The following is a 13,420-nucleotide window of genomic DNA, read 5'->3' as shown; positions in this document are numbered from 1 at the left end:
TTTACACATATTTGTCATTAAATTTTCTTTTGACATATCTCAATCAAAAAATGAAAACAACACGTTATTAATTTCAGGCGTCAAACGACGCTCATGAATATATGAACTCATTTTGGGTTACTTATCTTTAACACACTATGCAAATCATTTTAATTCATTGTACAGCTGTCGATGTTATATATGGTTGTTTAACATGGGAACTTGATGGACATTCACTTAGATTTATATGCAGATTTGAGGACGACTCAATGACAGTACATTTAGTTGATAATCATGAAAAAGATGTATCAAGGTGTGAAATAAATGGATCTTCTGGCAGCTGTTCCTCGTTTATATTTGTAAAGGCAATCGTTCAACAGAATTTAGTGACATTTGATATAGACATTAATCTGAAGACGGACGTAAATGGAAACTGGACATGTTTACAGAAGGATAATAAGTTCATGTCAGAGGTTTCAACATCAAGAGGCTAGTGATTTATCATAATACTATTATGAAAACTATTTTTTTATAAAATAAATTGATTTTTCACAGCACAAACCATGCAGAGTTTGTGTTAAAAAATCAATGACAACTCCTCCCCCATTCTACAACCTACTTATATACGTTCATCAGTCATTGGTTGTTGGTTAGCATTTTTAGAAAATAAGATTAACTTGAAGGGTGATGTTGAAAAATAGCCATCCACCCTATATTTTTCAACTGGTCATTGATAGGTTCATTATTTTCATCTCTCGGTGGATTTGTTTTAACCTTTTAACTGAAAATTAACTACCCTTTATCATGATCCTATCACTTTTTTAACGAAAAAAGTTAGATTGGTAACAAAAATGGAAGTGTTGCTGATTTTATAGATCATACAGTTCTATTTAGACTAAATTTCGAGCTTTTAAATGATGAAACACAATGATTCATGGTAAATTACTAACCAAGTATTGTAATTATGAATGAGATTTCAACTTTATAAATCTTTGATATGCATAAACCGTCAAATGAACAGTGAATTGTATAGTTAATATTTAAAATTCCGATAGATTTGCGTACTTTACTATATATATTTTCTAAAACTAAAAGGACTGATCTTTATAACGTTTTCTTCAGATTTAGCTGACATTACGATCGTCAACCTGTTTGGCAAAATCATTGAGGATGACGATGTTCAAAGGCTTCTTTTGACATGCTCGTCCTGCAGAATACCCAAAGGAAAGAACACGGAGTTTCTTATGAACAATAGTTCAGTGGACAGTATAACTTTTGATAATGAAACGGGAAAATGTACTCATTTGCATGGAGAATGTATCTCAAGTAAATGCCACTGCAGTCCAACTGGAAATACCTTTGTTCGTATTTTTTTACTGGAGAGATCGTTCAAAACTGCTACATATTTTTCGTGCAACATGAGATTTGAAGACAAAGTAAAATCAGAAGTATTCTCTAAGGTGACAACTGTGCATTTCAACGGAAAAGGTATTACATATTTAATTCAATAAGCCAATATGATTGTTTGTTTAGATAATACTCAAATGATTTACCTTGATCATTGACCAATCATGTGACTCTTGATTAGTTGCAACGCATGTTGAACTACCACGTGTTTTTTACTGACATCAAAGCAATTTTTCACAGATTGTCTTGAACAGATTTCATCTTATTTTATTCTTCTCATGTGCATATATGTACAGACCATGATATAAAGTATTATTTCTATGCTCAGAGTAATCAAGAAAAAAATACACTCGAACCATAGCAACTACCATTATTGATAAATCAACAAATATTTAAGACTTTCGTTTACGAGATAGCCACCAATTGCCAGAAAAACCCAAAAGATGATTAGTATACTTGCATTTAGATTTCGAAGATAGGACATGTAGAAGAATCATGAATTTTTCAGCCATATCGTAGAATAGGGAACACGAGACAGTGTCAAATATCCGTAAAATGCACTTATAATTTGGATTTTGGCATAGAATAGATTTAATTGATATTTAACGTACTTCTGTCATTTCAAAGGTTAATATTTTTTATTTAAATGGATTCGCAACATGTTAACGAAAGCTCGACTGTTACTTTGAGATGAATAACAGCAATAAAGTGCAGTTCCTTTTCTTGTGGTTTTTTTTCTGATGCGCGTTGTGATTTTGTGTTATGAACTAATGCACCGTTGCCTTCATTTTCCTTTTTACTTTAGCTACATACAAATGTAATATCTTTTAAACTAGGAATTTATGTAGATGTGGCGTATTTGTAAAATGCGATAGCAACCAAACGACAAAAATAACAAACAAAAAGATAGCTTGAGGGCAGCATAACGTCTTCAAAAATAGACTGGTGTCCCACTCGATTTTTATAACAAATAGTTTGGAATACCAAATAAGAACAATTTTAATGTAGTAATTATCATAGCAGCTCAAGTTTCTAATCCCATGATGCTTTGCACCTCTTTTCAGAATTTTGGATTTTAATGCTTTTCGTCTTTGATCAGGCCTTCTAACTGTTTTGATTCGAGTGTCGCTGATGAGTCCTATGTTTACGAACCGCGCGTCTCGCGTTCAAAATTATATGTTCTACACTAGATGAACGAAAAAAATAAGGATACGATTCCGAGACACGATACAACAGAACACTTTAACCAAACTCCATGTTTTGTTTAAGTAAAAGTAAACTCGTAGTAGCTCATTTTGCATTGTGGTTCATTGTGTCGATTGGTCAATTTCTCAGCGGCATGTGTACATTTTTTATTTATAAATTCTCTATGCAAATGTATTCTGTCATAATGATTCTAGTGGTCCCGATCGGAAATTTATTTTTGAAACATAAATTGCTGAAATTGGAGATTCTTGTTATCTTGTTCATCTGTTACGAAACAAGGGTATCTGTTTGTAAAATAAAAAAGTTTGTCTTAGCGACCACATAAACAGTTCAATGTAGGATATTAAAAACTTAATTAACAAATTATTGTTCTGACCCCCACCCCCGGCACCCTCGTAACTTTATTTGTATAGTTTTGATTGACCGGCATATGCATTAGTATTGAGAGAATGTTTTTAAATGCAGTTGTGTATGCAGTATTTACGTTGAGTGTTGTTTCCTGACCGGAAATATTCATCAAAACTATACTAGTGCTCTGAATTATATTTTTACATACACAACAGTAAGTGTGGAATCTGCATTTTCTACATGTCCAATATTGGCGTATGTATAGAGTTTGGATGTTGCTTTTGTTATATTTTTTCAATGATAAAAATTTTACTGCACCATATGCGCATTTCGACGAATAACGTCTCTTCAGTGATGTTCGAGGCCAAACTAGACCAAGTCCAAAACCTTATACAAACGTTGAAGGGGTGATAACAACCAAAAGGGCCAAAATTAAAGCCAAAAAGGACAAGTAAATCAAAGCTATGCATGAAACGCTTATTGAATAAATTTTTTGTAAAACTTATGTAGTGACCCATTATTATTTTCAAATGGTAATATGAGTGGACTTTGCAAAATTGCAAATCAATAATTCAAATCGTTTGAATCCGTATTCATGTAACTTTTGGTATGACCTTTAGAGGAGATGGACTGCGCATGTATTTAGCATGTGATGGTCAGCATGTTCATTCAATATTTCAACATTGAAAAGTGAAACTAGGTAGACAATAGGAATAACCATTTCGTTGACTGATCCGGCCTCCAAAAAATCGTTCTGATACAGGTAAAACGATGATTTACATATGTTTTAAACCTATAAAATAAAACCGAACAGACCTAGAAAAATCCGATTGCACGTGCTCGCTATCTATTAATATTAATAAATAAATTTGGTGTATGTACTGTCTTCTGATTGGTTAAAAATATTACCTTTATTTTCAATGTTGTCAATTTTTATGGCGACACGCCCACTCTGACGTTGTGTATTCATACGCCAACATGTGTGTACGTTGTTATTGTTAATAAAAATATTATAAAAAGCTCTTTGAGCCTTATTTTTGATAGAAATTTATTTATAATGAATGACAATAATTTATTTTGAATTTAATGAACAATAAAATTAATTTTTGACTCTTCACATTTTACATAATCCGCTTCGCGGATTATTCAATGTGAAGAGTCAAAAATTAATTTTATGGTTCAATAAATTCAAAATAAATAATAGTCATTCATTAAATATTTATGTTAATATCGGGTTATATGACCGTCGTTAGTCTTTGGGGGTCATCTCGATGGATAATTAGATAGCGTCTGGTCAAAAATACATACGAAATGCGGATACATTATAGCGAACCCATGCACTGTTAATTGTTTCTTTGGGACTTTTTGTAATTTGGATATACGTCTTAGTATGTTATAAATACAATATGAGAATTTTGGTCAAATCGGTGAACATTAATGTCCCTTTAAAAGGATTAATGGTATTACCGTTTGACGGATAAAATTACCACTTTTCTGGGACTGTTTATTATCATTTTTTAATCTAATTTAAAAATAAATTTCTGAATCTATGAGTAGGTATACACAATATAAAAAGTTTTGAAGAGTGCATAGGTTTGAGTTGCAGTGACGACAAAATGAAAGGAATAGTTACATCTGCCTGGATTTTAATAACTTCTAAAACAATAACCCAATTTCACCTAATCAACACATGAACACAATGAAAAATTATCATAAAGATCGTATATCTACAGAAGTAAATACTGTTTTAAGTAAACACGTCTAGCATTTTTCCATTAAAACGGTTGACGTCTCAACTATTTTTGAATGGAATAAAACATTTTGGAAAATAAAAGAACGAAAGAAAGAATTTACATTAAATATACAAACAACATACCAGACTAAAAACAACATATGATACCAATGTTAATAATCCTGACACCTGAATTAATCGAGTCAAAACGTTTTAAAAGAGAGGCGGACGATATCAAAGTGACCCTCGAGCACACAAGCAGAAAACGAACTGACAACGTCCTGACAAACTGTCAAAAATGTCAAACCTGAGAACGTTATTTATATTTTAATCCCTATAAGCATTAATTAAATTCGAGGTAAAGAAACCTCAGAGAGAGACAAATGTAGATTGTAAATTCATGTAATATATAAACAGTATGACAGTTAACAACCAACAATGTTTAAATTTGTTTTTTTTTTTTGTTGTTTTGTTTTTAGGGGGTTTTTTTTTGGAAAGGGGGGAAGGGTCTGGAAGCTGTCGCTGATAAGGAAAGCATTTGCATCAAATATTGTTTTGTGTAATTTTCAGAATTTAAAGATAAAGGTACCCGCACAGTTACAACAAAATTATCTGATGACCACAATAATCCAAACGACAAAGACGGAAATACAGGTAATTGATTATATTACATTATTTACAAAAGAGGTGGAAGATATAAATAGAGCATTCAAAGTTCATAAGTTGAAGAGACACCTACAACATCATGGCAAGCAAAAACAAAACAAAAAACAGAGATAAGCTAAGGCAAATCCATATCATTATTATAACCATCAAAATATTCGTTCTCTAGCAAAAGTTTCTTTTCTAAATCGTTAAATGGAGACAACGCGAGACGAGAGCTGTCATTGATTCGGGAAATCCTGAACATTTAATCATCAGTAAATTTTCCTCCAAAATATATCCTATCACCGATCTTTTCCACTGAGTCAGGATTGTCAATGAAATATAACACTTAATTGATTTCGTGCGTTCATCAGGAAAGCTCAAACTCAAACACTTGAATGCCAAGGATGTATAAGACACTGACCACTGAGGTGATTACCTTTCGGGACAAACAGTTTACCAGCAGTGGTCTCCACCCACTATTAGTCAATTAAAATAACAATTTATATATTTTGTGCGTCCGAAGAGCTTTTCTGGATTTAATTTCTTCAGGAACGCTCAAACCAAAACATTTGAAGTCAAGAATATATAAGTCCTAAACAAAAGAAGTGCGTTATGACCTAAAGGGACATGAAATAGCCAGATTCATTTAGGTCAACTCTGACTGAGGGAATTGGGATCTGAGATTCGTTATAATTTTTGAATTTGTCAATGGAGAATTTAAGAAAATTTGTTAAAAATTATGTCAGTACCAAAGCACTGACAACTGTGCTGATGACACCCTCGGGGACTAACAGTCCACCAGTAGTAGTATCGCCCCAGCGTTAGTAAATAAAAGAATAACACTAATAAGTTTCGTGCATCGGAAGCGCTTTTCAGGATTTACCTCCAAGGCAGGTAATACATTCATAGAAGAAGACATTTATGGTATCATGTGTATGGTCAAGGTATCGTACTGATTGGAGTTCCTTTGATTTCTTCTTTTGCTTGGTATTTTCTATAGTGATTTTTGAGTTTCTGATTTTACCACTTATTTATCCCCTTTTGCATTCTTAGTTTGATATCATCGTGTACCTGTTATTTGGTATATTAATATGATAGTATCTATATTTATCAGAAATGTTTACCTTGGATAGATTTTTTTATTCTTTTAAGGTCTCTTATGGTTATATAGCTCTTGTCGTCCTCGTGTACTGTATATCCTTGGACTAAAATGAATGTTTTTGGATTGAAGCGTTCCTGATGAAGTTATATCGTGAAAAACGTTTTGGACGCAGCAAAATTGTAGAGTAAAATTGTTTTGATTTATACTAGTTCATAAAACTGTATAACTGTTATTTTGTATTGGTTTTTATCAATAAATATTTTATTAACTATCATTCTTTATTCGTATTTATAGATTTATGATTTATTTTCCAGGGGAAGTATTGGTAGCTGTAATCAGTGCTTTAACAGTTGTGGCTTTCATACTGGTCGTAGGAATATGGTCGCATAGGAAACGTAAGACTCTCTCTCTCTCTCTCTCTCTCTCTCTCTCTCTCTCTCTCTCTCTCTCTCTCTCTCTCTCTCTCTCTCTCTCTCTCAATTAAACATTTATACCAGAAAATTATCATTTGTATTTCCATTGTATTACATGTTTTTGTCTAATATGTTTGTGGATTACATATATTCATATTTGCGTTCAAAAACAGTTATTGAAGACCCATTGGTGGCCTTGGGCTGTTTTCTGCTCTTTGGTCGGGTTGTTGTCTCTTTGACACATTCCCCATTTTCATTCTCAATTTTATTTTAATTGACTTCAGTGGTTTGTTGCTATAATAAGTAAATGCAAACATGAAAGCACGAATTGAAATAGAGATGTTTGAAATTCTTTTTGTTAACGTTGGTTGACTGATTACATTTTGGTATTCGTGATGATAGCCGCCAGAATACAATCAGCTTATATAAAGTTGTTTCTGTGACGATATTTACATTACTCTACCCTTAAGAGAATTCAGTATGAAGTTGAACAACAATTGAAAAGACATTTTATCTTTGGTAAATCTAATTTATTTGAAATCAATATTAAGGCTGCACCTCAATCTGGCTGGAAGGTTTGAAGGGACCATTTTAACTGTCTTCCAACATAAATTTCTTTGATTCTCAAAACTATTCATTTGTCTCACACACTTTAGTCCCGGGTGTTCTAGGTGGGGGTTATTCAAGAAAAATGTTTACTTCACAATGAAAATGAATATTATACCATGTAATAATCATACAGTTAGAGGAAGAACCTCGCGTTAAATCACAGATTTGGCATTTTAAGGTGTTAGTTAAATGATTTGGTTGATAAGGGAGAATTCCAAGTTGTAGTTAGACCTTGAATCTAAAGTATGCTAAATACCTACTGCCAAATTATACTAAGGACCTTAAACCAAATTATAGTACGTAACAAATACAAAAATTATAGTAACGACCCAATACCAAATTATAGTAAGGACCTAATACCTAAGTTTGGACATGAAAGATATAATATGCCTTTTTAAAACAAATAGTCACATAGATTCTGATTTGGAAGGTGGAAATCATTTTAAATCTTAAAGATGCCTCATCAAAAATTCATACGACAAAACTCCGTTAAATACTGATTCGATAAAAGCACTGACTTGCATCTTTGCACCCGGAAACAGTATTTTGAGGGAAAGTACTGACAATGGGTAATGATTTGAGTTTGCATAGGTATTATAGTTTACATTAAGGAATGGTTGAGACTACAAGATAGACCTAATCTTTGGATCTTGAACATGCTTCCTTTTAAAATATGTATGGTATGTGTGAATATTTGTCCTAAGTTTCCAAACATTTATAGTTTGCACTTTCATTTAATACTTTAAAGAATAATGAAGTTATTTACTTATTTTTTTAAATTTGCTGCACAACCAATCAGAGGATATATTATAGTATTTTAAATGTTGACAGTAAGGTAGAGTAACGGTTCATCTCTACAACGGCTACCCTTTTTTCATGAGTAATAATTGAAAAGTAAACAGAAGAAATAAATTTCCCTGCAACTGTATGTTTTATTCTGCAAAACCATTTGCAATTACATGTGTAATGGTGAACAATAGTTTAATGTACCGAGAGATATATGTTGAATTTTGATGAGTTCATATTTACCTTTATAGGTGTCCTAAAAAGGATAAAAGAAATATTAGGAGCTTAGTTGAAAAAAGTGATTTGTTTTAATAGTCTTAAATGATCTTTCTGTCTGTATCAGAAAAATGAAATAAATCACCAAAATAAATAACGCAAGTAAAATTTGGACTGTCTCACATTATGAGCATAAGTTATGTCACTTCACGTGGCATCTTTATTAACAATATTCATACTTATTATATGCAGAGACTGTATTAAAGAGAACTTTTTTTATTACTATTTCATTATATATTTCTAAAAGGAAAACATTTAAAACGTGAAAAGAAAAAGAATATTGATGCAATAACTTCAGATATTGGTAAAATAATGTTAAACATATTTACATTGATAATCCTTAATTAAATAAATCAGTGATTGAGTAAATATTTATATAATAACAAGCATCATGAGTATGAAAAAGATGAATCACCTGCCCATCACTCTTTTCTAGTCGACAAAGATTTTTGATATTATAAACATACATTGAACAATTCACCAATCGAGAAACTTTGGTTTCATACCTTGTGGACTGACGGAATCTGTTCGTGACTTACACTGGATTGATACGCCTGATGATGGTCTATTAGTCCCCGAGAATATCATTAACTCCGTAGTAGTAACTTCGGTACTAAAATGGTTTATAACATGCCTTTCTTAAATTGACCGTTTATAAGGTTAGAAATTATAACGAAACTAAGGTTTTAACTCACCAGGAAAAATTAACCTTAGATGAACCTATCAACTATTTGTATGTCCTTTGTGGTCATACAGCGAAACGAATGCTCTCATCGAGTGTATCTTGTATGACTTTGTGCGATTTGATAGTCTGATTTAGCCACACATTTATAGTTAATTTATCATTCCGTTTCAGTTCGGAAATAATATCTGCCTTTTCATCTACTGTGGATTCATTATTATTCATGGGTTGCCAATTTCTGTTGATTTCGAGGAATAAGGTAAACCACGAATTTCAATGTTCAACGAAGAATAAACTGTCTATAGTTCTTTTATGCAGATTCTTTTAAGACTACAAAATCAAATATCCACTAAATACTTTTGTTACCCAATCAACACAACTTGTTACCAAGGAAAACTTATGAATCAACAGTATCTCGTCAAATAAATGTATCTTCTTTTTGGTGTTGTCTATTGTTAGGTTACCGTTTCAATGGCTTATAATGTATATCTTCTATTGTTTATTTTCATTGGTAAGAAAAGTTATTAGAATGACTAAATATACAATAAAATATCAAATATATTAACAATTTACGTTAGATGCTTTATTGTACCTGAACATGCATGTCAGTTTCTGGTGAAAGATATGTTTCTTTTTTATTACATGACATGTGATAATATCCAAAAAAGAAATTGATAATTGAACTCTTACAATTTCCTAGTGAAAATTCTAATCACGCATTGATTCTCAACATATCGAATATCAGTTCTTCAATAAATATGATTAATATTCGACTTTCACCTTTGTTGGGTTTGCATAGAAATCCTTCTGCTTGCGGATATTTTCCTTGTTCATCTATTTCCCTAAGTGCTTTAGGTGCTTTTCAGCTTTCGTTTAAGATATTCTACTGTCTATTATATTATATCATATTTATTATAGTGATGAATTATGAACCATAGTCAATAGATTTGGTTCAATATCTTGCTGCTGATGACAATGAATGACAAAGATTTGAATGTTGTTTATTTTTTTTTTTTTTTTTTTTTTGTGTTTTGCATGAATTAAAAAGTAAAACAGTTAGTTGTAAATGTAATTAGAAATTACACTCTAGTGACAATATTTGACATAAACAAGGAAAACTATCAAATTGCAGAACACAGATGTCATGACGTCAAATGAATATATCTTGTTTTTGGTGTTGTGTTTTGTTAGATTGCCGTTTCAATGGCGTATACTCCATATCTCCTGTTGTTCATTTTCATTGGTAAGAAAAGTTATAAGAATGACTGAATATATAATAAAATATAAAATATATTAATAATGTACGTTAGATGCATTACTGTACTTGAACACCCAATGCCAGATACTGGTCAAATATGCTATATACAATATACAATAGAGAAATTGATTATTGAACTCTTACACTTTCTTAGTGAAAATTTCCTGCACATTGATTTTTAACAGATCAAATATCAGTACTTCAATTAAATATGATTTACATTAAACTTTAACTTTGGTTGGGTTAGCATAGAGTTCTTCGGTTCATCTGCTTGTGAACGTTTTTCGTATTTATCTATCTCTGGCTTTTCAGCTTTAGTTTAACATATTCTATTATCTATTATATCATAAATTATATTTATTATAATTATGATTTATGTACCATATCCAATAGACTTTGTTCAATATCTTGTTGCGGATTTATGACAACGATTTGATTGTTGTTCATTTCATATTGTTTTTTGTGCTTTGCCTGAATTAAGAAATAAAACAGATTTGTTGTAAGGGAAATTAGAAATTACACTCCACTGACAATATGTGAAATGAACGAGAAAAATAATGAACTTGTAGAACACGGGTGGCAGGACAATCATCGATAAAATATATTTGGGCAATACGCCAGAACAATGAATGCCAAAGATTTAAATGTTGTTTATTTTTATTTTTTTTTTTTGGTGCTTTGCATGAATTGAAAAGTAAAGCAGTTAGTTGTAAATGAAATTAGAAATTACACTCTAGTGACAATATTTGACATAAACAAGGAAAATTATCAAATTGTAGAACACAGATGCCATGACAATCGCTAATAAAGTACATATGGGCAATACGACAAAAACGAAAGAAATATAGAGCGACATTTAAATATTGTCTCATCTTTAGCAAGTCAAATATTGCCCAATGATCAAACGTAAAACAATCATACTGATATCAGTGCTAAGGACACGTCGTGTTTCTTGGATACCCATTATTAGGTGTCATTGCTTCTAACGGTTTAGGAAATCAACACATAAAACTATTGATTGATTCATACTTATTTGCTTAACGTCCAGGGGCAAATATGTCATGCTCGTTCAGGACGAGTTAAACTATTTACGCCTCAAACATCAACGTCAACGATATTTTGTTAGAAAAAGGTTAGTTTGCAATAAATGGTGCAATTAATGTTGTAGAAAATTTTCCATACCGAAAGATCTTTAAATAAATGTTGAATTTTAAAGAGTTCATATATTCATTCATAGGTGTCCAGAAAAAAATAAGAGTGATGTTACATGTATAAGATATAACAATGAACAGGACATGAAAAAGATAAATAGGTGTCGTTTACACACAGACTGTTATGAGGAGCTTAGATGAAAAAATGAATTGTTTTTTTAAAGTCTTTAAAATGATCATAGATGATCAAAGCGTTTGAAGTAAATTTCCTAAATTTTGAAAATGAATTGATTCTACATTTTCAATATAACAACGAGTAAAAACTAATATTATAACGTAAGAAATACAAAACTACCATTAACACATAATATCTCTTCACTGTAGATGAATATTCTTTTATTCTGGCAAAGTCAATTCTGAATAACAATAAAATACGTCTTTGGGATATGAAGCTTTGCTTGTACTCAAATGTTGCTATTCAGGAAACAGAATCATGCTTTTACTAGTAAATCGAAATATCACAACAAGGAATAAAGGAAGTGGAATCTGGGCCGTTTAACATTATAAATGCAGTATATGTAGGATCAATACTTAAGTAATGCGTTACTTGTGTTGCTACACGTGACATCCTTATTAACAAAATTTATATTTACTATATGCAATGTCTGTAATAACGAGGACTATTTCTTAATATCTATTTCAATGTATATTTCTAGAAAGACACAAAGGAAGAAAGCGTGCATTGAAAAAAAACACTGATGAGGAAACTGCATTTACTGGTAAAGTTATGTTAAACAGATTAACATTAATAATCCGAAATTGAATAAGTCAGTGGTTGAGCAAATATAAGGACTATGACAAAAAAAATGAACATTTAGAAAATGAAGCGCCCACGCCCTTCTTTCCGATCGAAAAAAAACATTCGTTATTATGATACATAAATTAAATAATTAATCGATCGAGTTCATTGATTCCACGCCACAAGGACTGAAATAACTAAACGAGACTCACATTGGGTCGATAACATTGCTGTTGGATATAAGTCCCCGAGGGTATTATCAGATCAGTTGTCAGTTCATCGATACTGACATGATTTATAACATGCCTTGCTTAAATGTCTGTTCATACATTTAGAAATTATTAAGAAACTAAGGTTTTAACTCCTCAGAGAAAGTTTTCTTTAGATGGATCTATGTTATATGTGTATGTCCTTTTTGGTCATACAGCGAAACGAATGCTCTCCTCGAGTGTATCTTGTAGGGTTTTGTGCGATTTGATAGTCTGAATAAGCCACACTTTTTTAGTAAATTTATCGTTTCGCTTCAGTTCAGACATATCTGCCTTTTTATATACTGTGGATTCATTATTATTCGTGGGGTCCGAATGTTTCTTAATTTCGAGGTGTAAGGTAAACCACGAATTTAAATGTTCAACGAAGAATAAACTGTCTATAGGCTTGTATGCAGATTATTTTTCAAGACCACGACATCAAATATCCACAAAATATTTGGGTTATCCAATCACAAAAATGGTATCAAGGATACACATGAATCCACAGTATCTCGTCAAATGAATATATCTTGTTTTTGGTATAACAGTTGTGTTTTGTTAGATTGCCGTTTCAATGGCGTATATTCCATATCTCCTGTTGTTCATTTTCATTGGTAAGAAAAGTTATAAGAATGACTGAATATATAATAAAATATAAAATATATTAATAATGTACGTTAGATGCATTACTGTACTTGAACACCCATGCCAGATACTGGTCAAATATGTTATATACAATATACAATAGAGAAATTGATTATTGAACTATTTAC

At 31.4% G+C, this 13,420-nt stretch overlaps 1 protein-coding gene across 1 annotated transcript; it reads left to right on the top strand.

Annotated features, from left to right (window-relative positions):
* Positions 1-1,127: 1,127 nt before the first annotated feature.
* On the top strand, positions 1,128-12,420 carry LOC127705748 (uncharacterized). Its single transcript, XM_052210097.1, has 4 exons — positions 1,128-1,467; positions 5,243-5,326; positions 6,737-6,817; positions 12,314-12,420. The coding sequence occupies exons 1-4, from the start codon at positions 1,224-1,226 to the stop codon at positions 12,418-12,420; spliced, it is 516 nt and encodes a 171-aa protein (XP_052066057.1). The 5' UTR covers positions 1,128-1,223.
* The last annotated feature ends 1,000 nt before the right edge of the window (positions 12,421-13,420 follow it).

Source organism: Mytilus californianus, unplaced genomic scaffold (genome assembly GCF_021869535.1).
Source record: "Mytilus californianus isolate M0D057914Y unplaced genomic scaffold, xbMytCali1.0.p SCAF_6, whole genome shotgun sequence".
In the NCBI taxonomy this organism is placed as follows: Eukaryota; Metazoa; Mollusca; class Bivalvia; order Mytilida; family Mytilidae; genus Mytilus; species Mytilus californianus.
Note: the sequence above shows the minus strand (reverse complement) of the source record. Positions and strands in the feature narration are given on the sequence as shown.

What these genes read in the sequence shown, in the direction of transcription:
- LOC127705748 (XM_052210097.1), top strand. Translation starts at nt 1,224, where the DNA reads ATGAACAATAGTTCAGTGGACAGTATAACTTTTGATAATGAAACGGGA. An exon ending in TGTGCATTTCAACGGAAAAG is followed by an intron (nt 1,468 to 5,242) that starts GTATTACATATT and finishes TGTAATTTTCAG; the next exon opens with AATTTAAAGATAAAGGTACC. An exon ending in CGACAAAGACGGAAATACAG is followed by an intron (nt 5,327 to 6,736) that starts GTAATTGATTAT and finishes TTTATTTTCCAG; the next exon opens with GGGAAGTATTGGTAGCTGTA.